Source organism: Cygnus atratus, chromosome 5 (assembly GCF_013377495.2).
Source record: "Cygnus atratus isolate AKBS03 ecotype Queensland, Australia chromosome 5, CAtr_DNAZoo_HiC_assembly, whole genome shotgun sequence".
Classification (NCBI taxonomy): domain Eukaryota; kingdom Metazoa; phylum Chordata; class Aves; order Anseriformes; family Anatidae; genus Cygnus; species Cygnus atratus.
In genome coordinates this window covers 10,606,870-10,630,065 of record NC_066366.1, presented here as the reverse complement: position 1 = coordinate 10,630,065, position 23,196 = coordinate 10,606,870, and the positions used below count along the sequence as shown (strand labels likewise).

The window sequence follows — 23,196 nt, the reverse complement described above, 5'->3', positions numbered from 1 at the left end:
ATACTGACCTTGTTTGTAAAGACGTCTGAATTCACCTCAGGATTTCTAGATGTATGATACGCTACTGAGTGTTCTGAGGAAGACTGATTTCTGTCCTTCATGTGGCCAATGCTGTGTAACTTAATGGGTCCACTCCTCTACTTTGAATCAGTAACAGCGATCCGTTTTAGTTTAATGTGAAAAATCATTAATAGTTTTGTAGAAAACTGCAAAGCCTATTTTATTTATTTATTTATTTTAAAGAAAGCTTCATGTAGACAGATAACATTTACCTGTGGAGATTGTGTGGAGAAGGACTGCCCGAAACCTGACAGCAAAATGTGTGCTTCTAACCATCTTTCCTTTCATTTGTTTCATTTCCTCCTGTTGCTGGAGGATCTTAAAAGTTAATTTGCATCTCTTGAATGAAAAAAGAGGTTACTTATAGAGGTTTAATTACATACTTTTTTGTTTTTCAGTTTAGATTTTGTAGTCAAAATAATAAAACTGAGACGTACATTCACTTATCTCAGTGATTATATAGGAAAATCAATGAAATCGTTTGGGTGCCATAGAATCTGAGAAGAACTCAAAAACTGAGCATGAGCTCTTGAGTCTTTTACCTCACATATACTATTACTGGACAGCTATTTTTTTCTACCAGAGCGGGAAAGTAACTTTTGATTAACTAGTTTGCAGTTACTATAGTATGTTCAAAATTTAATAAAAAAAGGCTTCCCTCAAAACCTGATATTTTAATCTAAATTGCTTTTCCCTGTTAAGTGTTTTGAACTCCTATCTTATGACAGAAGAGAGAGCACGAAAAATCAAAATTTCCCTCAGGAAAATTATTTTTCTGAAATACAATGCTGGAAAGTGAATGAATAATTTAGTTAAAGTTGCTCTAGAGCTGAATACTTGTCAAATAGTGCATCCTGTCTGTAAACACTATTAAAAAAAAGTCATGTTGGTGTTGACGCATTTTCACTGGGAAATATATAAGAAAATGAAATGAAAATATCTGATATCCTCATATTTCTTTTCAAGACTTAGACTAACGCCAGTGTTGTCTGTTAAAGCTAGGTACTGATGTATCATCAGTTTCTCCATGCAGCTGGGATCCAGGAAACACGTTGGACAAAGTTTTAGAAGTGACTGGTTATTTCATGCAGTGGGCTGTGTTAGGAGGTATGACGCTTGCGCTGTCAGATGTATGGAATTTTTGCAGCTTCAGCTGGAGATCATAGCAAGGATCTAGGTGGTCCGCATCTCTGTGAATTACCTCTGGAGGAAAAAAACTAGTGCAAAACATGGGGGAACCTCCCCATCTCCCAATTTATTTCTGTTTATTAAATTGAGAAAGTTTAGAGTGCTATAACAGTGCGTTGTTGTATGTGACTTACCCCTACCTTCTGGGTTATTTAAAGGATCTGAGGATACAGTTGGATCTATATAGGTTGAGGGAATGTCAGTTTTGTTGAGGATCAGGTTCTGAATTGCAAAAATGTGCTTCAGTGACTCACCCTGATGTCAGAATGTGCTCCTGTGCAGGGACTTGCAGAGGCTGATTAAAGTACAGTAAGATGAATCATACCCTAGAAACAGTTATGTCTCTTCATTAACGAAAGTGAGTCTAGAGGATGAGCTCCACTGCAGGTGTAAACTTCTGCAGCATCTAAAATGGGGTGTGATTAATTCAACACCTGGTTGCTACATAAATATTGATAGCTTTATGTGAGTAAATCAAATATATAAGCCTGTTCTTTGATTAGTGGAGACCAGAGGCTGGGAAATGAGGTTCCTGCCATGCCTCAGTCACAGCAACATTAGACTGCAACTATTAGTTTCTTAACGATACCCCTAATAGAAGACATCTCTTGGGCTTGAATCTAGCCTACAAATTGGATAATGCATATTTGTATTTGAGCAACCTACTCATGCTTTAGACCTGAAAGAATTTGGAAATTCCATGATTTGCGAAGCTAGTTCGCAAGCAAATGTTGAAATTAGAATCTATTTTATGTTCAGCAGTTGCATTTCTTGATCAGCCTATGTTGATTTATGCATTCTAATGCAAACAGACACAAAGTTTATTTTCTTGTTCCACTAAATATTTCAGCTATTTCTAAAATGCTTCTGGCATGGCAATTATTATATGTATAAAGTAGAGATACTCCACCTCAAAAGTGGACATACTCACCCAACTGTGAACTTTCACTTGTTAAAGTTGCACGTAAGAAACCTACTTTAATACATGAGAAAACTGTCTTTTTTTTTTTCTTTTTTTCTCCCCAGAAGAAACATGGCCTAGTGTGTGAGATGCTCCGTCTAATGTCTGAGATCTTGAGCAGTGTCCCTCTCTGACTCAGTCTTTGTGATCTTGGTTAATCAGTTGGTCTTTGTCTATCAGTCTGCACACATGTAGAATGAGGGTAACAGAGTTCCCCTATTCTATAAATATATAAAGAATCATTTTAAATCGAACGGAAGGTAACTGTCTCCTTGCTTGATTTTTAGAGGGTCTTCCTATATGCAGCGAAAGGTTTGTGTCTGTGTATTTATTTCCATGCAGATATTTTAGATATGCTTCCCTTCAGGAACCCACTGATTCTTTTCCAGATATTCTTTCTGTATTACTGTATTCATTATGTCACAGATGGCTCTTAGGAATGCGTCTTTGAAAAACGTGTTTCTGAGGATTCCGTAAGAGTACTTCATAAATCAAACTGCAGATAGAGTAGATATATAAATTAAAACAAACAAACAAAAAAGCAAAACAAACAGAAAACAACAACAACAAAAGACCACAAAGATATCATGGGTCTTTGTCAATTAGTTTTTTTTCTTATTATGTTTAGCTAAGAGGGTCAGCGGTTAGTAAATATATACTGAGCATGGGCATTTCAAGAAAGGAATGGTTTACAGTTGTATTCTTCTGTGTCTATGGTTTAGCTCCTTTGAAATACATTGGCATAAAGTAGGGACAAAGCAAACTCACTCTTGGAAAGTGAATGCAGTAGTCATAAATCTGAAAGTCTAGAACTTCTATTAACCTAGAGACCTGGGTCTCCTGATGCTGGAGGGTCTGTTCAGTGTGCAGTAATTTGAGAGACCACAGTTCCCTGGATTTTCTTAACTAAAAAAAACCTGTTTTTGTGAAGTGTATTGCATATTTCTCCATGTGAGTATCAAAGCCAAGCGTATTGGAAACTGATATCCCAGGAGCTCTAGACCAGTACTTAATAAACTGGAAGTGTAGTAGGTACAGTTCAGCTACTTTTATGCCAAATACAAAGTATTGGCCAAACTGACCAATAGTGATGCTCCTCTGCCCAGAAAATCAAGTAAGGAAATGAGAATGAGGTGAAAGCTTAATGGAGCTGTAAAAACAAACAGACAAACAAAAGAAAAACACAAAACAAAAAATCCATTTATTTCTGTTCAGCCTGAAAAACACTTTTTTCTTGCACAAGAAAATCAATGCAGGAAAGGGGAGTGGAGAAAAGTGTTTTTTCCTAATTTAACAAACAATAATTGAAATAGAATTTGATCTTTAGGTAGTAACTTCTGTCATTATGCTTTGAGATAGATTACAAAATGTTTGTGCTCCATAGGTTTTTCACAGTGTAGAAACCGCCTGAAAATAACCTGAACGATCACTAGCTCATGATAGATTTCTAAGTGGTGTTTGTCCATGGATAATCTAAATGTCTGGGTGATACCCTGTTCCCCACAACTTACACAAGTAACACCTTAATCTTTTCCTGTGGACAGGGGTCTTCAGTACCCACTTAGTCTCTCCCCTTCTGAAAAACCTGCTTTAGGAATGGTGCACCACTTCTGTTCCTGTGATTTTAAACAAGACCCTGGCAGCCAGGAGACATGCCCAGCTCCTGGCTTGGCTTCAGTTGCACACCCATGAGCCCCGTTGGTCTCAGTTGCCAATGCCTGGAGCTGGTGCTGCATTGTTCACTGATGTTTAAAAACATTTATTTTTACCTTTATGACATCCACTGATTGTGAATGAGTAAATTTGACGTGTTTCTTGGCTCATACTGATTGAAAAGCTGCTTTTGTTTGGTTCCAGTTTTTCTCATCTGTGGCAGTTTTGCATTTGAGTAGCTGCTTCTAGCCTTGCTGGGAAAGTCCCATGGATTTATTTATTATTTCTTAATCACTCTACCTTTTTGTCAGGAGTTGCAGTTTTTTTAATTATTATTATTTTTTTCTTCATTTTTAATTCATTAGTGAAGTAGTATGTTGTGAGCCATGTTTTTGGTAGTCTGCTACGGTTTTTTATTCACTGTTATGAATTCACATGCACTTTTTGACCTTTTCATTTGCCAAGACTGTAGAGAGTATTACAGTGATAGCAATAGGCTGTGTGCCTGCTTACTGGGGCCTTTTTGCTGATGTTTAACATCATACAGTAATAAAGTTCACATTGTTCATGAACCCAGTAGTATGATCCAAAACATCCTTTTATGTAGAAAGGTAAGTAAGTACTGATCTACTTTGCTTGCATCCTAAACCTGTTACTTATTGGGCAGATCCATGGAGAAGATATATATATATATATATATATATATATATATATATATATATATATATATATAAAAAACTGCAGGCAGGTATTGTAGAGTTCCTTTATAACCTTTAACTTGGGGTAACTAAAATATTCTTCAATAAGTAGTGTTGTTGAACCTGTTTTGTTGCTTTTTTTTTTTTTAAGCATTGGGGTTTTGCCAGAAGTGGAGTTCTTGATGGAATACTGACTAGTCATGCATTTATTTATTTGTTTAGATAAGATGTTTTTCAGTGAGGACATTATTAATCTAAGTCATGATTGAAGACATGCTACGTATCTGAAGAGAAATTCCTAACATGGTAGTGTAATTCATTGATTGGCTTTCTTGAGCACCTTGATTCTTTGTTCCTTGTTCAGCATTTTACAGCAGTTTTGCATTTGAGTAGATCTTTAATTTTGCATGAGGTGTGGCAAAAAGGTTCTGCTTACGCTTTAAAATATTGATAGAGATACTGCATGTGAAATTCCTATAATTCTCAAAACGTGGTTTAAAAGAATGCCATCTTGTTTTTGCTATTTTAACAGGTAAAACAGCTCAGCGTGGTCATTTTTACAGATAGTAAGTAATTAACTAGTAGAGGAAGAAATTTCCAGGAGCTTTGAATGTATCATGCTGATGGAAGTGATGAATTAGGGCTGATTATAATAAATTTGAACAATAAAATGATAACTATTAGAAGTCTTTTGACTACTTTGCTGACATTTTAAAACTGGAATTTTTACTTAACTGTTTGTGGTGGTGGTGTTTTTTTTTTTTTTTAAGGAAACAATAAGTGGTGTTTTGTTTTTTTTTTTTTGTTTTTAAGATTGCTTCCATTTAGTTTTGGCAACTGATGACCTTCTTTTCTGCATTAGCAAAAATGAGTGGGATATATGGCTCTTTGTAGTTAACTCTGTAAGAACTTCCTTGAAGTTCTTAATACTTGGAGGTCATTTCAGGCCTCTGCAAATCTGTAAGTTTTCCAATGGCACGGCAACTTACAGTACAAAAATTGATGATTATGCTAGGTGGGCCTAAGCTAGAAATGCTTGGAGTGTAAATGGGAAGATAACTGTGCAATGAGTTGTGTTGAATGACTTGTATTTTTTCTTGGTGTTCATTTTTCATGTTCATTTTAAAGCTTTAAAGAAAGGAAAAAAATCCCCACTCTATGCACATAAATACTTCACAGGACTTGGCATGTTAAGAGTCTTTTCTATTGGCTGTCATGCTTGTGTGATTAAAGAGCAACACGTAATCCCTTTGAGCTGGACAGTAATGGAAACATATTTCATCATCTTCTCAGTATTCCTTATTAAAAGTGCTGGTTTTATTATGGAGCAGTAGGTTCATGACTCTCACCTGTGGAAGATGGCAATATGAGAATCCATGGTCCGTGACTTCTTTGGTCTTGAATTTTTCATAATCTAAAATGATGATATCGTCATTGTAGTAGCCTGAGTTCCTGAATAAGGTATTATGTAAACTTCATTACTGCTTTCTTAAAAATAAGCAATTAAAAAAAGCAAAACCTTTTAACAATTACAGATATTTAGTTCTTGAATTTAAAAAAAGAAATGTTACAGCTGTTTATCATGAATTAATTTTAGAAATTTGTGGTGGATATTACCGCATTCACGTGCAAGTTTATGCAGTATATAAAGCTTGCTTATGGACCTGATGTTATTTATTATTTATTATTGCTATTATTTGTAGATCCTTGAAAAACAACTGATAAAATATCTCTGTAAGACTAGGTACTGAACACAGACAAAGAGGTCCTGCTCTGTACCAGACCTGTGCCAGTGACATGGGCAAGCTGGATGTGCAGGGGTGGAAGCACACATGTGGAACACCCAGGCCAAACGAATTCAGCAGAAGCCAAGAGGGAAGAAGTGCATAAAGTGAAAGGTCCAGGCAACAGGGACAGATAAGAGATGCAGAGCCAAAAAGGCTGTGGGAGTAGGAGGTGGAATAAACTGTCTTTGTGGAGACTATTCAAGATTCTGAACAGTATGAAAATCCCACGGTGTTGTTTCTCTGGTTGTATCTCATTTGTGACTGCTCTTTTTTTTCCTCATGACTGGTAGTTGAATTTGAAGGAGGCTCTGAAGATAGGATGGTTCTCCATTTTATTGTTTTCCCTAGCAGGGTGGGTTCTGGCATTGTGTTTCTTCAGCCTAATTCTGCACAGTTGGAGAAGAGAAATTGCAACTTTGTTCAGTCTTTGTTTTTTAACACATCAAGTGGTTTGAAAAGTTTTTGTTTTCCTGTTTCATTCTTGCTTTTAAAGTTATAATATGCCTTCAAAAATGTCGATGATAAACATGAAGCGTTTAACAAAGGTGTTTTTGTTTTGTTCTACTTTGCATCTTTTGTTGATAAATGACTTGGACTAGCAACTTTTAAGAGGGAAAATATGATTCGAGTAACGGCACTATATTCCCTCTACAGGATTTATGAACGCATCATTGATCCCCCAGAAACAAATTTGACACCTGAAAGCAATTTATGGCTTGGACAGAGAAACAGGAAGCACGGTTTCTTTAAGGTAAGCAGATATGAAATAGCCCATGAAGGAAATCAGTAAGTAGGTGGCCAAATACTCCTGATTAGTTGTCTTACACTCCTGAAGTCTGATTTGTATGAATTTCAGTGTAAACCATGGGCCTGGGTTTTGAGGCAGGTGCAACACTTAGAGAAAAGAATCTGTTCTTGCAAGGTAGAATACTGTAGTTACTGACTGTAGTGCCCAATATTCAGGTTTTTGTTTGGGTTCCTTACTTTGGGTTTCAACCAACTGCTGTGCACCTCCTTGCCACTCCTGTGGACGTAATGAGACAGCATTGGAGTTGATTCTTGGCTTTCAACTTGAAAACTTGCCAAAGCAACAGCTGAGTCATGGTCTTCTGGCTGAACAGTGGTGTCCTTGACTGCTCTTGGAGGCCAGGCACTCCTTGATATGGTTTGCATAATACCCACGCCCTGATGCTGTTTGCCTCAGGTGGCTTTTTCTTGTTGCATCTGTCAGCATTGCCTTCCAGAGTAGAGGAGGTCTTCTAGCCTGTGGTCCTTCAGGCTTTGGCATATGCTAGCTGTTGTAAGAAGCGTGTGTGCCTTGCTGTAAAACAGTAGATTTTCTGTTTCTGGAGTCTGCTGTACTTTCCAAAAAGTTCATTTCTCTATATTTCCCTCAGATAAGGATGTCACTGTATTTCTCAGCAGTGAGTTGATAATGGGTCATTGGGTTTTGCTGATAAGCTGCTTTGTCCTTGGGAGCTTCTGTTCCTTCCAAATAGCCCACGCTGTTTGAAAGGCTGACTTGCTGGCAGGACAGGGGTTGCTCCTACCTTCTAGTAGGAAAGCCTGTCTTTTTTGCCATTAATGAGGCTCCCCAAGATACCATTATTGAGTAGGCCGGTACGGGCATGAGAATTAAAAATTGCAAAGAAAAGAGAAATGACCTAAGACTTCAGAAGTCCTCACCTGTGTGTTTTCTTCCATTGGTTTTGCCCCCTGGTGAGTCTATATGATGTTATGGTTGAAGCTGAATTGCAGAACCAACCAACAAAAAAAAAAACACCCCTCCCCTATAAAAATTAACACTTCAGCTTTATAAGTAATTTACAGAAAAGCTGCTGATAGTTCTTAAGGTTTTGGTTAACAAGCCCCATGGTGTTTATATCAATAAAAGAGCCTATAGTGTAGTGATAAGCCAATGTGTGTATCCTTGATATTGGCATGGATTTGTTGCCAAGGTGATTTACCACCCACTCAGTTTTCCTTTGAAGCAGTCAGTTTGTAAGATGCTTCTGCAAGTTGCTGGTTTTCTGAGGACCTCACCTCAAAGTCCCTAATTTTTAACAAGCTAGGGAAAATATTTTATGCTAAAATAAATTAGGGTAGGATTGTTGCAGTAACTAACAATTTTAATTAAGAAAAAGAAGTTAGATCTAACTTTTCTTTTGACTCAAACTATGGTTGCTGTGAACCCGGAGTTCATTTCATCTTCTGGCAGCTGAGCTGTCACTGTGAAGTGAAATTGATAGTATTATTTTATTCTACAGCTGTTGTTTTTTTACCTCAGCTGCTTCCCATAATTCCACAGATGGTAAACATATGTTTATAGCGACATAGGAAAGAAAGAAGTTGTATTGGATTCGTCTATCTTAAATTCTTATTTTATGCAGGCAGTCAGTGCCTCAGAACTCTGGGATATTATATGTTGGTAAATTAATATTTCTACGCATTAACACTTTGGGAACAGCAGGGTAGCTAATGATATGCTAATGAGCTGACAGATTTTATTGATCGTAATGAAAGCCGACAAGTGCCTTACTTTGCTTTATGCATGCTTGAATATTTTACTAACTTTCTTCAGGGCAGAAATATAATTGGTTGCATTTTTTTAATTCTGCAGGCGTGTTTCAGAAATCTTACATTTTTACGTTACACATTACAAAAACTTGGGATTTGGGCAGTTTGTAAAGAGTACACATCTCTTTCCATATATTTACATGCTCAGCAGGATCGCCCATTCTCTTTTAAAGCAATTTGTTTCACCATTTTAGAGTGTAAATAAATAGATCTGTTTTCCTTAATGTAAACAGAGATCTGCAGGGAAATAAGAGCATTAAAAAAGAATTAGCATTTTTGTATGTATGTTAGATTCATGATAATGTATGTATAAAAAAGCAGTGGATATTGTTCTGAACATCATCTTCGCCGTTCCAAAAATATTCTTATTTTAATGGCAGCTAGTTAGTTAATTGTTGTGCCTGTCCTTGCTCCACTCCATAAACATTATCAGGGCCCTTTCTGGGCCATATTCTCATGTCAAATTTAAATGATAATTCTTCAATATATCAGAAGTTTTGTGTGACCCAAAAGCAAGCTGTGCTTTAGTGCTGAAGAATACTGTTCTAATTAGATTGGGAAACAAAAGTAAATGCAAATGAAAGGAGGAAGATGGTGATACCAGATAGCCAGGGGACGCTCAGTCTAGGGTGGATCTGATGACTGTTGGTATCAGAATTTGCAAAATTCGTTGTATTGTTGAGGAGAACCCTTTCCCCTGAGGGTCCCTCCAACAGTCTGCTGCAGAAATGTCAGTGCATTGCTGTCTAGGTGATTTGTGTCGAAAGATGGTAATACTCATGCCTGCTCTAGAAGGCTCTGTTAATCTTACAGCCCTGCTGCTCCATCTGGGGACTGTACGGCTAGTGGTTGGCATTCTCATTGCACAGCATCAGGTGTACATTTTGGGCCTCTGTGGCCATTTGGTCTAGGAGTCATACAGACTAAGGTGAAGTAAATGCAGTGCCAAGGGCAACTGTTCAACTGTCTGGCATGGGGCACATCTGCCCTGTGTAAAGGAGCATAACGCTGATGTGATGGCGGTCTGTTGGGATTGGTGTAGCATTGCCCAGACACAGGCTTTGGGAACATCTGCCGGTGCATCTTTGAAGAGCCGTTTACCAGCTCTGGCCAATGCAACTGACACAGCTACAAAGCACGCACCACCTTTGGGGCAGAAGCAGGCTTTAAAGAGGATGACAGGTAGTGGAGGAAATCAAAATGCAAAAATGGAGAGGTTGTGGAATACATGGGCCTTTTCACAGAAAGTCGGAGAAGTCCTCCACTTAAGAGAAACTTGAGAAATGCAATAAAGAGGGCTTTTGTATTTGTACATCCTCACGGGATGGGCTTGGTACTTACTGCTGCAGGCCTGAATTTAGTCTTAGAGCTGGTGCACAGATGAAGGATCTTCAAGCTAGTGCATCCTGAAGCTTTTGGTTGTAATTAGCCAAATGCTTAAATGGGTAAGATAAATGGTGATGTCCGTTTGGGAAAAGAAAAGAAAACAAACAAAAATAAAACAAGATTTTGACCACTGACTTCTCCCTGTCAAGGCCAAGGTTTCATGTCTTTCATACATTGCGGACTAAAGAACTCTGCCCTGTGCCAAACTGGACCAGAGCGCTGGGCTTGCCCCCAGGGAAATGTGCATGCTGATTCCCCTTCTGGCTGCGGCTGTAGAAAGCTCTCAGCAACTAGATTTAATGCTGAAGGAGGAATAGTCCAAGTTGGTTCATATGTGTTGCAATAATTGTGGCCGTAATAAACGTTTGTCTATAATGAAGTCTTTCTATTAATAAAATACGTCAGTGAAATCTGGGCTCTATGAAGTTCACCTCTGTATTTGATCATATTAATTCTGTTTGTTTCAGAGGGTTTATGGACATAGAAGACACCTATACCTGTGAATTGAAGTTTATACAGTTTCCCACAGTAACATGTTTCATGTAGCCAGAAAAAGGGGGAAGAAAAAAAAAAAGTTGTTTCCTCTTCAGGTTTTAGTGTTGGAACTGCTAAAGCTCACAGAAGACAAAAGTTTTAGCAAAAAAGGTTTCCTGCCCCCTCCCCTTTTATTTGTACTTAAATGCAAATCTATCCAAATAACAGTAGAGCAGTGGGGCTCTGATGCAATAAACATAATTGAAGTTCCATGTGCACTTAAGGAGAAAAAAAAAAGAGGAAAACATCACTTCTCTCTGGGTGATGTCTCGTTAGCTGTGTGATATGGTACAGTGAAACATTGTAAACTTGTTTATTCTTGTTTAAGCTTTTCACTAGAGAGACTTAAGCATTGAAACATGTTTTTGTGCCTTGGCTTCTAATTTCTCACTGATGACTACTAGCAGAAAGTGTATAAAATGGCTTTCAGAATGTTTCTTTTCCAGTGACAGTATTACTTCTCATTATTATGGTGGTTTATTATTATGGTGGTTTCATTTCATAGATGAAAATGTTAATAAATGTATACACTTCTGCAAAAAAGACAGTGTGATCTGATTATGTCTTAATATTTTCAGTTAATATTTCATCATAAAACAGTAGGCAGGGAACAGTGCTGCTGATTACCTTCTGTTGTTTTAGAAAGTGAATATGTAAATGTGAAATGTTACTGCATTTGCAAGGCTTCAAGCACTATCTAAGGCCTGTATTTTATTTATGGATTGAGATGAACATTTTGAGCAAGTGACTGTCCTCACTCTGCAAAATTTACTTTATTGCAATTTAACTGAAAACTAAAACATAGGCTTACAAATCACTAATTTAATTAGATAATAACTGCTGCCATCTTTGATTTGAAAGGAAATTGATCAAATTCTTCTGTGTCTGGGAGGAGATGGAACCTTGTCACTCTGTCTAATTAATGGTCAGGGAAATGCAAATAGCAACACCTGAAGTCCCTTGGTTTTCTTTGCCCCGCCTAATTAATGACTATGACATCATTAAAGTTACTGGATGTTACAAAGTAAGTATGTTACGCAGTAAAAGATGGAGCAAGAGGTTTGCACTGAGTGAATGTGAGCCCCAGCGTTTTCTGGGCTTTCCATTTTCTGACAAATCTAGGGTTCCTCAGGAGTGAGGTGTGCAGGGATGTCAGGCAGTCCTTTCTGTCTGCTGCTTATGTCAGGGACGTCCTTGCAACTCGGGGATAATGAAAGACACAGCTGGCACTGGACCTTTTGGTCCTTCTCTCACATCCTGCTTGGTTTGGTCTCTGGGCCTCACATGACCTGCACAACCTGGTTCTGACCTTACAGCCTGATTTCTGCCAGCTCTGCACAGGGGATCTTTCCATCTGCCTGGGTTAGAGAGAGGATTTAATCCGACTGATGGTGCGATTACATGAACTGCCTGTTCAGATAAAAGCTAGCAGGCTACACCAAACCAAACAGTCAAAGTACAGACTCTTACTTACCTCTTGCAGTAGATAGTTTTGTTTGCATAATGCTAGATTTCACAGTCCTGTCCAGCTAAATCACTGAAGAGTGTTGCTGTGGTTTTGTGTGCGTGTGTCTCATGGGCTTGAATAATGGATATTACTTCACAGCTTTTTTCACTGGTTTCATCCCATTTTAAGACGTTTAAGCAGCTTATGTTGATTGCAAAACACAAAACAAGCAAACAAAAAAAGCATGTTATGAAAGTAAATATCCAAATGCGCAGGAAGATAGGGAGGTGTTGTTATATTTTGTCCATCTTCAGTTATTCCCCTCATGAGTAGACTGAGCTGGTACCCACTGAAGTGGGTACTTCTTTGTACCTGCTCAATAAATGACTTGTGCCATAGCTTGTACAGATCAAAGTGAATGTTTGTGTTCTGTATTACCAGCTATCTCTTCTTTTACAAAGGGTGTGATTCAAGATGTGAAAGTTGTCTTTATACCTAATGGATATATAATGCAGTGTCCTAACCTGAATCGCAGTAAGTAGCAGTTATTATTATAATATCAATTTTAGTTTTTTTTAATGTGAATTATTTCTTTATTTTAAAAATAATATTTTCAGGCTTGCCATTTTTGCATGTGCTGACTTCCAGAAGGCAAAAATTCTGTGTAAACAGATTGAATTTAATATTCAGATAACCAGCATTTGACATTTTAGCTGCATGACAGACTTGATTTATTTACGGGTTATTGTGTCTTTCTCTCTCTTCCTTTCCTTTCCTTTTCAACTTCCTTTTTTGAGCATGCCCAACCTGCAGTGATTTCTTAAGTCTGGTGCAAGGAATCATGGATTTACAAGAACTCCTGGCAAAAATGACTGCAAAAGTAGGTACCTAAGCTTCTTTGTCAATTCTGTTTTCTTCTGGGCTAAGACCAACATAAAAGTATTTATTCCTCTTGCAATTATTTTCAAGGTAGAGCCTTTTTTTTTCCCTCTTTCTGCCAGTAGCCTTATATGCAATGGGTTTAAGGAGATAGTGTCACAAATGTTGTGTCTCATACAGCTTCTATTGGCTGCCTCCCTATTTGGTAGATAGTGACAAAATGCCCAAGGTCTGATTTCTGTAAGAAGCCTTAGCGTGATTTCCCTTCCATGCTGAGGGATAAACGCAGAAACAAAGGAGTGAAATCCCTCAACAATTTCCTCACTGTGCGACGCTGTCAGAGGGTGTGATTTTGCCTGTGGGAAGTCCTGTGAAATCTTCAGGACTGGCGTAGTAACTCCCTGGGAACTGAATGAGGCCCCAAAATGGAAATGCCTATGAAGCTGCAGGCTGTGTTGATCTCGACATCACCTTTGATCAATGGCTTTTACAGTGTAGAAGTTAACCAATCTCTATGTTATGTGGTTTTTGGTGTTTTTCTTTTTGTTTTCCCCTTCTAGTTTGGGTTTTGAACATGATGAATGGAAAGATAGAGTGATTTTTGCTTGGGATTTTGGGGATTTTCCTTAGGCTGTGCTCCTATACTATGTAGTCAACCTCTGCCTTAGGCAAGGCGCTTCAGCTAAGTACTGTGGTCAAGTTCCAGGTAGGAAGCTGTGTTTTAGAAGTGACTAAACCTGGTTTGTACGAAAGGGTCTGTGAACACTTTTTTAGGTTAATGTTGGTGAACCATCTGTTCTGTGGTAAAAGGCAATTAATTGTCTCATCTGAAACTGCATTTACGTGCTAATTACTTGTAGATTTAACTGCAACAAAAAACAACCTCTGGTACCTTTAATCTCAGTGTTGTTATAGAAAAGGAGTTTCAAAAATGGGATTTACGTAGTAGTTCTACTAGCGAAAAAGCAATATATGCGTGATACTTGTTATTGTGCTGCCTCTGAGTGCTCTTTTTCTTCCTAACAGGGGAGGGGAAACTTTTTTTTAAGAGAGTGTATGCATTATACTGACAATCCACTTACCCAACTGATGTGCTTTGGCCAGGCTGACTGAATAAGAAATATGAAGCTTTTAGTTCAGTTTGTTGCTTATACTGTGAAACAGAGGCAATTATTTTGAGCCCTGCTGGTGGCATGAGCAAGTTCCAATTATGCACTGTACTGAGTAACTTGCTTTCTCTGCTGTTAATTATATTTTTGCTTGCTAGTGCTTTACAAGGGGAAGCAAATAACACAGCTTTTGTACTGCAAAGACTCTCTACTTCCAGAAAGTGGTGCTGGGATAATTCTTCATTGCATGTTCCTTTTCTGTTATAGTAGTGCCCTGACTGTTTTGTTGCAGTGGGTACAGAAATACTGTTCAGGAAAAATGCATGCAATAGGAATGGAAGTTAATTTGGTAGACAAATGCGAAATAAATAGAGGGGCTTGAGAGAAGCATTAAGGATTTTATCTGTCTTTTCAGTCCTGGGGTCAATAGCCACAAGCGATACTAATGTAGATGCAGGTATATTATATGGGGTGATGTATGGCATGCAAAGAGCAGGGTTTAGAAGGGCTGTGGAGTGGCCTGTAGAGTTCCCGTTTGACAAGGCATGTGGTCAGGGACCAGTTTGCAGTGAGGCAAGCAACCTACATGAGCAGTGATGCTTGGTTTCTGGCCCTGCACTGAGATGCAGAGAATGAACATGTTTTGGAAAAGCAGGCACTATTTCAAGTCCAGCTGTAGCTTTTAGCCTTAGCTCTGTCTAGAGTTTCAGTTTCTCCCTCAATCTGTGCTTGGTTACAGATGTATTACAGCACTGAGTAAACCAGTGAATGTTGTTTGCAGCGAATATTTATGTGCAGTTTATATAATGTAAAACTATGAAGACTCAGTCCAGGGCTTTTTTGGGAAGAAAACATCAGACCTAGTGGCTTTGGGGCCAACTAATTTTGGTAGCAGTACAAATTATGCTGTACACAGGGGAAAGGAGTACTCTCTCCCTTGAGCTATAGCTCAGGGCCCCAGTATGTTGTGCTGGCTCAGCATGGGACATGGGGGCTATGAAAGGGGCCTAGCAGAGTACTGTCTACAGCGAGCTGTCATGGAGTGCTGTGTACAGGAGGAGTATCTGATGATGACCTGTAACCAGCTAACCATTGTTGTATCCTCTTCCTATCAACATTTTGCAAAGATGTAGCTTTTTAAGCCTTTGTGATTTTTTGACGTCATTTGAATGAAGTCTGAGTCTTTCCAGTAAATAAGTTTAATTGATTTAATCTTCTGTCCTTAAACAGAGAAACACTGTAGCTCAGTGTGTTAGGAATCCAGCTGAAATGTTAATTTGTTGCAGGTGGGAATGGATTGTGTTATGTTTTAGCCTTTCTAACCACCATGCTGCAATATTGTTGGTTCCTCTTTAAATACGGTGGGTAAAATAGTTCATGCAACTTTTAATGCTCTACGGAATTCAATGTGGGCATCTCTTGCATTTATTTCAGTGGAATACAATGTATTTTTGGTAAATTATGGGCCCACACTAGGGTGTGCTTTTATGCAGATGTGATGGTTGTTGGGGCTGGAGAGATGCTCTGAAGACTTCCAGCACAAAAACTTTAGAGCAACTTCTTCCTTCACTGAGGTCAGAAAGGCTGAGGCTTGAGTTTGATTTAAAACTGAGAAAATCAAGCTCTTGAGTTCATTGATGGAATAGTTTATCTGGGTTGTTTCTAACATGGATTGATATAACCACAAATACTTCCATGAACAATTTTCCTTGTAAAATTTGATATTTTTTTTGTTTGTTTTGGATACATTTGTTACTGATTTTGCCAGAAGCAATACATTTTAAACAGGAATTTGTCATCTTTTGGTTATTTTTATGGGCAGAGGAGAAGCAAGGAAAATAAGCTATGTGAATAACAGATAATATTCCTGAATGTTAAGAACTTAGATATTGGTTAGTATATGGAAAATATTTGGTATGGTATGGGCTGCTTCTCCCTCATTAGTGTATTTCTGTTCATATGCTAAAGAATAGGAGAAGCTTCAGGATTTTCTAGCAACATTTTAAATGTTTAACAAATCTAGTTGTGTGCATTTGGCAACATTGGAGAAAATATATCAACTAATTTTAAAGAATTCATTGTTTTATTGATTTCAATAGAAAATTGTCAATTAACAGGATGTTTCTAGTCACTCTAGTATAGCAGATAACATTTAATTGATCTAGTGTGTTTAAAGATGCTTCTTGGAATAGTATGTAAATGATATTGAAATAAATAAAACTTACTCAGCAAGATAATTGAAATGATTGTCCTGGTTTCAGTTAGGACAGAGTTAATTTTCCTCCTAGTAGCTGGCAGGGTGCTATGTTTTGGATTAGGATGAGAAGAGTGCTGATAACATGCTGATGTTTTAATTGTTGCAGAGCAGTGCTTACACCAAGCCAAGGACTTTTCAGCTTCTCGCTCTGTCCTGCCAGCGAGCAGGCTGGGGGTGCAGCAGGAGCTGGGAGGGGACAGACCCAGGACAGCTGACCCAAACTGGCCAAAGGGGTATTCCATACCATCTGACGTCATGCTGAACAATATATAGGGGTGGCTAGCTGGGGTGGGGGCCCGGCTGCTCGGGGATAGGCTGGGCATCGGTCAGCGGGTGGTGAGCAATTGCATTGTGCATCACTTGTTTCGTACACATTATTAGTAGTAGTACTATTATTATTATGGTTGTTGTTATTATTTTCCTGTCTTAATAAACTGTCTTCATCTCAACTCATGGGCTTCGCTTTCCCGTTTCTCTCCCCCATCCCGGAGAGGGAGGGGGAAGGGTGAGCGAATGGCTGTGTGGTGTTTAGCTGCCAACCGGGTTAAACCACAACAAATGATATAAAAAGCTAATAAATGGAAAATATTCTCTCATTTTATCATTTTCCTGGAATAATTTATAAAGGATGATAGTACTTAACATTTTCAAAAATGGGTATTCCAAGAAACCTCTATTTTAAAAATGTGTATAGACCGCTTGTATGGGAATGTTCATTTTTAATTCATTTGTTTAAAAAAAATACAAGGTACGTGAATGAAGTAGAAGCATAAGACAAACCAAACACCCTTTTAACAAATCTGAATGTTTTATACACTGTAAATATAATGACTAAATATAATGACCTGAAAAGAAGTTCTGCTGAATACAAGCAGTTTAGTAAGACAATGTTTTTGCCTCTAAAATGTGAAAAGCAGTTTTGAAATCACCAGATCATGATGAGTTTGGGGGAGATGAATATTATCTCAGAATAACGACTTAAGACATAACTGTTATTCAGAGCTTCCTCTCATGAGGACTGCAGAGGAAAAAAAAAAAAGGAAAAAGAAACCCACAGCAACTTGCCAAGTATTTCTTTGCTTTTTCTTCCCCTAAATATTTTGCTCTTTTACTGGCAGATATGAAAAAAGACACTAGAATACTTTCACGTAAAGTGGATGGAATTTTAGGGGATGGAAATGTGTGAATATCCAGTATATGTCGTTATGTAAAAAATAACTTAGAGCACTGTGCATTCATTTTTTTTCAAATTTTCTACTATTAAAGTGTAGCAACCTATGATGTAGAATAATGGCATTGTATTTATAACAGAATTAAGTATGCATTAATTTGTTCATGTGCCAGATTCTGGTAGCCTCTCTGTTTGCAGCGGCTTTAGTGTGATGGCTCATATACATAAGACAAATGTCAATGTTAAAAATAAAAACCTTGAGAAACTCTTATAAGGCTGCGCCAGGGCAATTTTTAGAGCAATGGCAGTTTTGGAGCCTGAAGAAAGCACATATTTACTTCTAAAGATTAAGACTTTTTTGTAAATGAGGAAGTCACTTGGAATTCTGTTAGGGTTTAGAGATGATGGCAGGTATACAGGCATACCAGGTGTGCATAGTGGGAAGGGTGTTCTTACCTGGAGGAATTCCAGTTTAGGATCATCCCTAGGTAGGTCTGTGATGGTGGGGTGGTTCAAAAAGCCTTTTCTACTTCTACATGAACGAGCATTTCCCCTGCTAATTATTACGTAGTATCTCATCAGGAAATATAGCAATTGCTAGCATGCAGATGTACCACTTGGAAAAGGTGCATCAGTTTTAACTTCTTTATATGCATTTTAGTAGCTGGAGTTGAGGAGGTAATGGGAACAGCAAAGAACATTAAGAGAGAGTCACCAGACTAGGGCTTACTCCAGGAACATGACTTTTCTCCATGAATCAGTCTTGGGAATACTCATATTACACTATGTTAAAATGCTGTAAATATTACTTATGATTATAAGGTTAAGACCTTTGTGAAAGCTAGAAAGTATTAGTTTGGCTGTTGCTTGACAAAGAGGAGGTGGAAATAATTAGGAAAAATCAGTCAGCCAGTCTTTATGCTTTATGATTTATAATCAGGTTGATGGACCGTTAAGAATTTTGATTTAAAAACAATTGTAGTTTGTGTGCTTTTAGTGGTAGTGCCTAGACCTTCTTGAGGAGATCTTAGTGGGGTTCATTAAAATACAAGAGACACTTGCATAAATCATAAGCTGTTGTTAGTTTGCACAGGTAGCTCTGTCAAAGTCAGAGGAGTTGTGCTATTTTATACCTGTTGACATCCTAGTTCAGCATTTCAAAGGTAGTTAAACTTGGTTCAGATAAAAATAACTGTAATGTTTTCTTACACTTGCGTTTTAAAAATCGTGTTTAAATTGCAGAAATCTCATCAAGTTACTTTCGTTTATAGCTAAATTATGCAGAAACAAGACTGAGTCAATTGGAAGACTGTCACTGTGAGAAGACTTGTCAAGTAAATGGATTGATCTATAGAGACAAAGACTCTTGGGTTGAAGATGATCACTGCAGGAATTGCACATGCAAAGTAAGAAATTTTAAAGAGTTTAAGGAGAAGGATCTAATTAAAATGTGAAAATGGTCCTTGAATACATAGTGTGCACTCTAAAGAATTTGTATGTTTTTAGTATGTATCTAGTGACAGTATTACCGATAGGAAGGGAAATGGTAAAAATAAATAAGTGAAAAATTGACATTTCCTGTGTGGAAGCTTCATAAATAAAATCTGCTTTCCCTTGACAGTGCTGTCTTATTTGTTCTATTTATATCTGTGAGGACTTCATGGTTTTAGAACGAGATCGGGCGTTGTCTGTATTTGGTTTGGAATTGTTTTCACTGCATTTTTTTTTTCTTCCCAAAAATGGAGGCATTATCTTAATAGTATTCATAGGTGCTTGGTTCCATCTTGAATGGTAACAACTTGCAGATTCTGTTTTCAGTGTTTATCACTACGAAAATGGAGGAACAGAAGAGTATTAGTATGTAAATCTTGTCTTGTTGAAATTATTTGATAAATATCTGAAGAGAGTCTGTATTTGCTCATGAAAATAGAAAACTGTTAAAAATCTCGATGATGATTGGCACAGCTTACAGAGCGTAGTGTTTATGTTGCTGTAAAGATGGGCTTATGTTCTCTATTTAATGTGCTTTGTTCAGGGAAAGTGGGATAAAACTAGTAATAAGTACCGACACATAGGGGTGGTTCACCTTCAAATGCATTTTGATTCAAGTCTGTAGTTAGGATTAAAGTTGTTACGCAAGTATGGGTCTGAAATTCACAATGCTAGTTTCATTTACTTAGTTTTCTGTATGCTCTATTTTGTAAAAAATAGTCACCAATTACAACAATCGTAGCTGAATCTTGTCTTAAAACATTTGTTTAGAGTGGAGTTGTAGAATGCCGAAGGATGTCCTGTCCCCCTCTCGATTGTCCTCCTGATGCTCTCCCAGTGCATGTGGAAAGCCAGTGCTGTAAAATATGCAAGGGTGAGTACATCACAGAGACCCTCCCCCCCTCCCCCTGTTAAGCAGATTTGAGTTTGTCCTGAAAACAGGCATATTTTATAAAGGCTTTCAAAGGTCCTGGTAATTCTGGTAACAGGAAACACAGTGGCAAACTTGCCACTTAGGAAGAAAATAAATACTTGCTGAAAAATGAATAAGCATTGTAAATGTTTAAGATTCTCTTGCTGTGTATTGTCAGTATAAAAGTATTCTTTTACTTGTTTTTGGAAAAGAAAAACCACAAAAACAAACCAGACTTGGCTTCAGCTTGTACATCCTGCTGATGTTGAGGAGCAGCAGTCTTTTGGTCTAAGCTCTTCATAGTGATTAGTAATAAACTGAGGTGTTATCTGTGTTTTTGTGTCTATGTTTTTCAGGTTGGAAGATTGTTGTTTAAAATAAACATGATAGAATTTCAGACCTTGAGTTAATATCACTGTGTAGAGTGATAGTTTCTTTTAACTCATTTTGAAATAAGATAATGAGAAGAGAGAAATCTTGTGATTAGTTTTATTACCAGCCTTCTGGAAATGTAAGCCATAAAGTAACATTGCTGGAAGGAATAGTTAATATTTGATGCCTTAATGATAGTATAAGGGACAGAGGCAATTCATATATGGAAATTTTGGCTGAATACTGATGCTAGTCTTGCCTTAAGTAGCAGCATTTTTTTCCCCACTTTCTTCTTGGAGACTAGTAAACTTCATGCATGAGTTTTGCTATAGTTATAGGAGAGGGATGTTGAATTATTTAAAGATTTAGTTGGAGAAGAATAACACTTTTCTAGACCTCTTTTGGCTTTCTTCAGTCAGTGAATTAATTAGTCCCAAACACTAATGTCTCCGAGCTGTGATTTTGCACTTGCTCTTGTTTACTTGTGCTATCTCATTTCTCTGTTATATTTTGTCATGAGTATTCTGCTTATGAAAAGACATTTATGTACAGAGAACTTAGGTGGAAAAGCAGCCCTGCCTGAATGATTTTTATATATGTTTTTTTTGGTCTCAACATATTTTTATTTGTAACACAGTCTAGAAATTTCCTTCACAGACCTGAGGTGCTGGATGCTTCTCTTGATGCTCATTTGCTGACAATGAGTGTAGGAACAACAGTCAAAATTGGACATAAAAGAATTGCAAGGCACTAAATTGTAGATTCAATGTATATCCCCATGAATAAGCTATTCCTGGTATTTGTAATGGAAAGATGAACAATCAGACTTGCCTTTTGTCAGTGATTGGCACAAACTTGACTTGTTATTCTGACAAGAACACAGTGTGTCAGTCAATGGGAAGAGATGTATGGAAGTTGATTGAAATTGATTGTAAATGCCAGCTCCTTGACAGAATGATATGCTAGGGCCGCAGTCGGTCACTTTTTGGTATATAGTAGTAATTGCAGAGAGTTTCCAAAGAGCTGCACCACAGGTGTTAATTTCTCTATGCTTTTCTTATTTAGCTCTGATAGAATCATCAGTTGTAATTTGCTGTCTCTAGGGATTATTGAATGGCTGGATTATTGAAGTTTCCTGCCTCAGCTGTGGGTTAACGAACAAAGTAGTTCTAGTGTGTGATATGTTAAGGGTTTTAAAAATGAGGTAGTTCTGTTTTGATCCCTGCCATCTTGTGTTAGCCTTTAGATGACTATCTGACAAAAGGCTATAATTCTGTTTAAAATCTCATCATTTTTCTGAGTTGCGGATTAACTCGATTTGCTTTTCTGGTGTGTCTGTGATTTTCTTAAAAGCAGTGAAGTCAGGAGAATAGACAGAATGAAAAAAGAAATTTCTCTAATTCATTTTCTCCCAAAAAAAGTTTATTGGATTCCTAATTGAAACAAAGCTTCCTGATCAGATCTTTTTCTCATAAATGAGTTCACAACTCAGGCATATAAACTAGGGCAGCTTGGAAAAATCAATAAAACTGGGATACCAAAAGAAAGAAGTCTGATTTTAAAATGTGTTGTGGACAATTAAATGAGTTCTTTTTGTAAACTTTTTTTTTGAGCAGTTTTAAGTGTGTAAATTTAAACAAGGTCTTTAGAAACACACTTATGTATTAAAGATTATGAAGATTGATCTAGTACTCATTTTAAAGTTTTTTTTGGAATCAAACTGGCTATGATCACGCTATCTATATTTGATTGTGAGTACTTATTTTCTTTTGTGTTATGCTTTGCTTTTGTTTACTAATTAAAAACTGTATTTATTGATTTATTTTTAATCCCTCACCTTCTCTTCTTAAATTACAGCAAAGTGTATCTATGGAGGCAAAGTGCTAGCGGAAGGTCAACGAGTATTAACCAAGAGCTGCAGGGAATGTCGAGTAAGTTTCATTTGTATAATTTTTTTCTGATTTTAAATGCATGTGTGGTGTTCAAAAGTGACAATGGTAAGTTAGTGTATTTTTTTAGGCTTTCTTCACGTAAAGGTGATGTCCATTGTCTTGAAAAGGTGACCGTGAAGTGACTGAAAGCCACAGACACGTAAACAAGGCAGGAATACGCCTCTTGCAGGGTAATAACAACATGCACAATGACTTGGACAGATATTTTCTTTTTCATCTCTGGCTTTCACGGGGTCTAGAAAGAGGCAGAAAGATCTTGAGGCTGTTGCTAACTTAAGCTATATCTTGTAAAATTTGTAGCAACCTGGCTTTCATTGTTTGAATTACTATAGGCTTTCCCTAGTATTACTTGAACTATCAATCTGACCTTACTACAAACTGAGGTAAATTACTAAAATGATTAAGAACTGGACTGGGGTCTCTGTCAAATTTGTAATGCTTCTGCAACTACAGTCAGTATTTAGACAAAAGCATTCATAATAGGGAGTGTTAGTGAATAACTAAGTGCTGCATGTGGTGTGTAAGTGTGGCAGAAACCGATCTTTGTCAAGACTTGCCTTAGGAGAAGAGAGTAGTAGTAGATGATGATAAAAGGCCCATTGCTTTGCTGAGACATGTGTTTGTTGTAATTTGAGTATGTCTATGCCTGAAATATGATTTATAGCTTCAGAAAGACACAGCTATTTTAAATATATTTGTGCTCTCATGTAATTTTCAAGTATTTTTGTTTTTTACATCTTGTTGAATTTGTGGAGGGGGAA

At 37.5% G+C, this 23,196-nt stretch overlaps 1 protein-coding gene across 1 annotated transcript in view; it reads left to right on the top strand.

The window, feature by feature from the left end:
• Positions 1-23,196, top strand: part of NELL1 (neural EGFL like 1) — a 295,005-nt gene that overhangs the window by 50,082 nt on the left and 221,727 nt on the right. The window contains exons 5-10 of the mRNA XM_050711117.1: positions 7,002-7,098; positions 12,753-12,825; positions 13,089-13,171; positions 18,979-19,113; positions 19,970-20,072; positions 22,341-22,414. Of these exons, the coding sequence (XP_050567074.1) occupies positions 7,002-7,098; positions 12,753-12,825; positions 13,089-13,171; positions 18,979-19,113; positions 19,970-20,072; positions 22,341-22,414 (565 nt within the window). The remainder of the gene's footprint in view (positions 1-7,001; positions 7,099-12,752; positions 12,826-13,088; positions 13,172-18,978; positions 19,114-19,969; positions 20,073-22,340; positions 22,415-23,196) is intronic.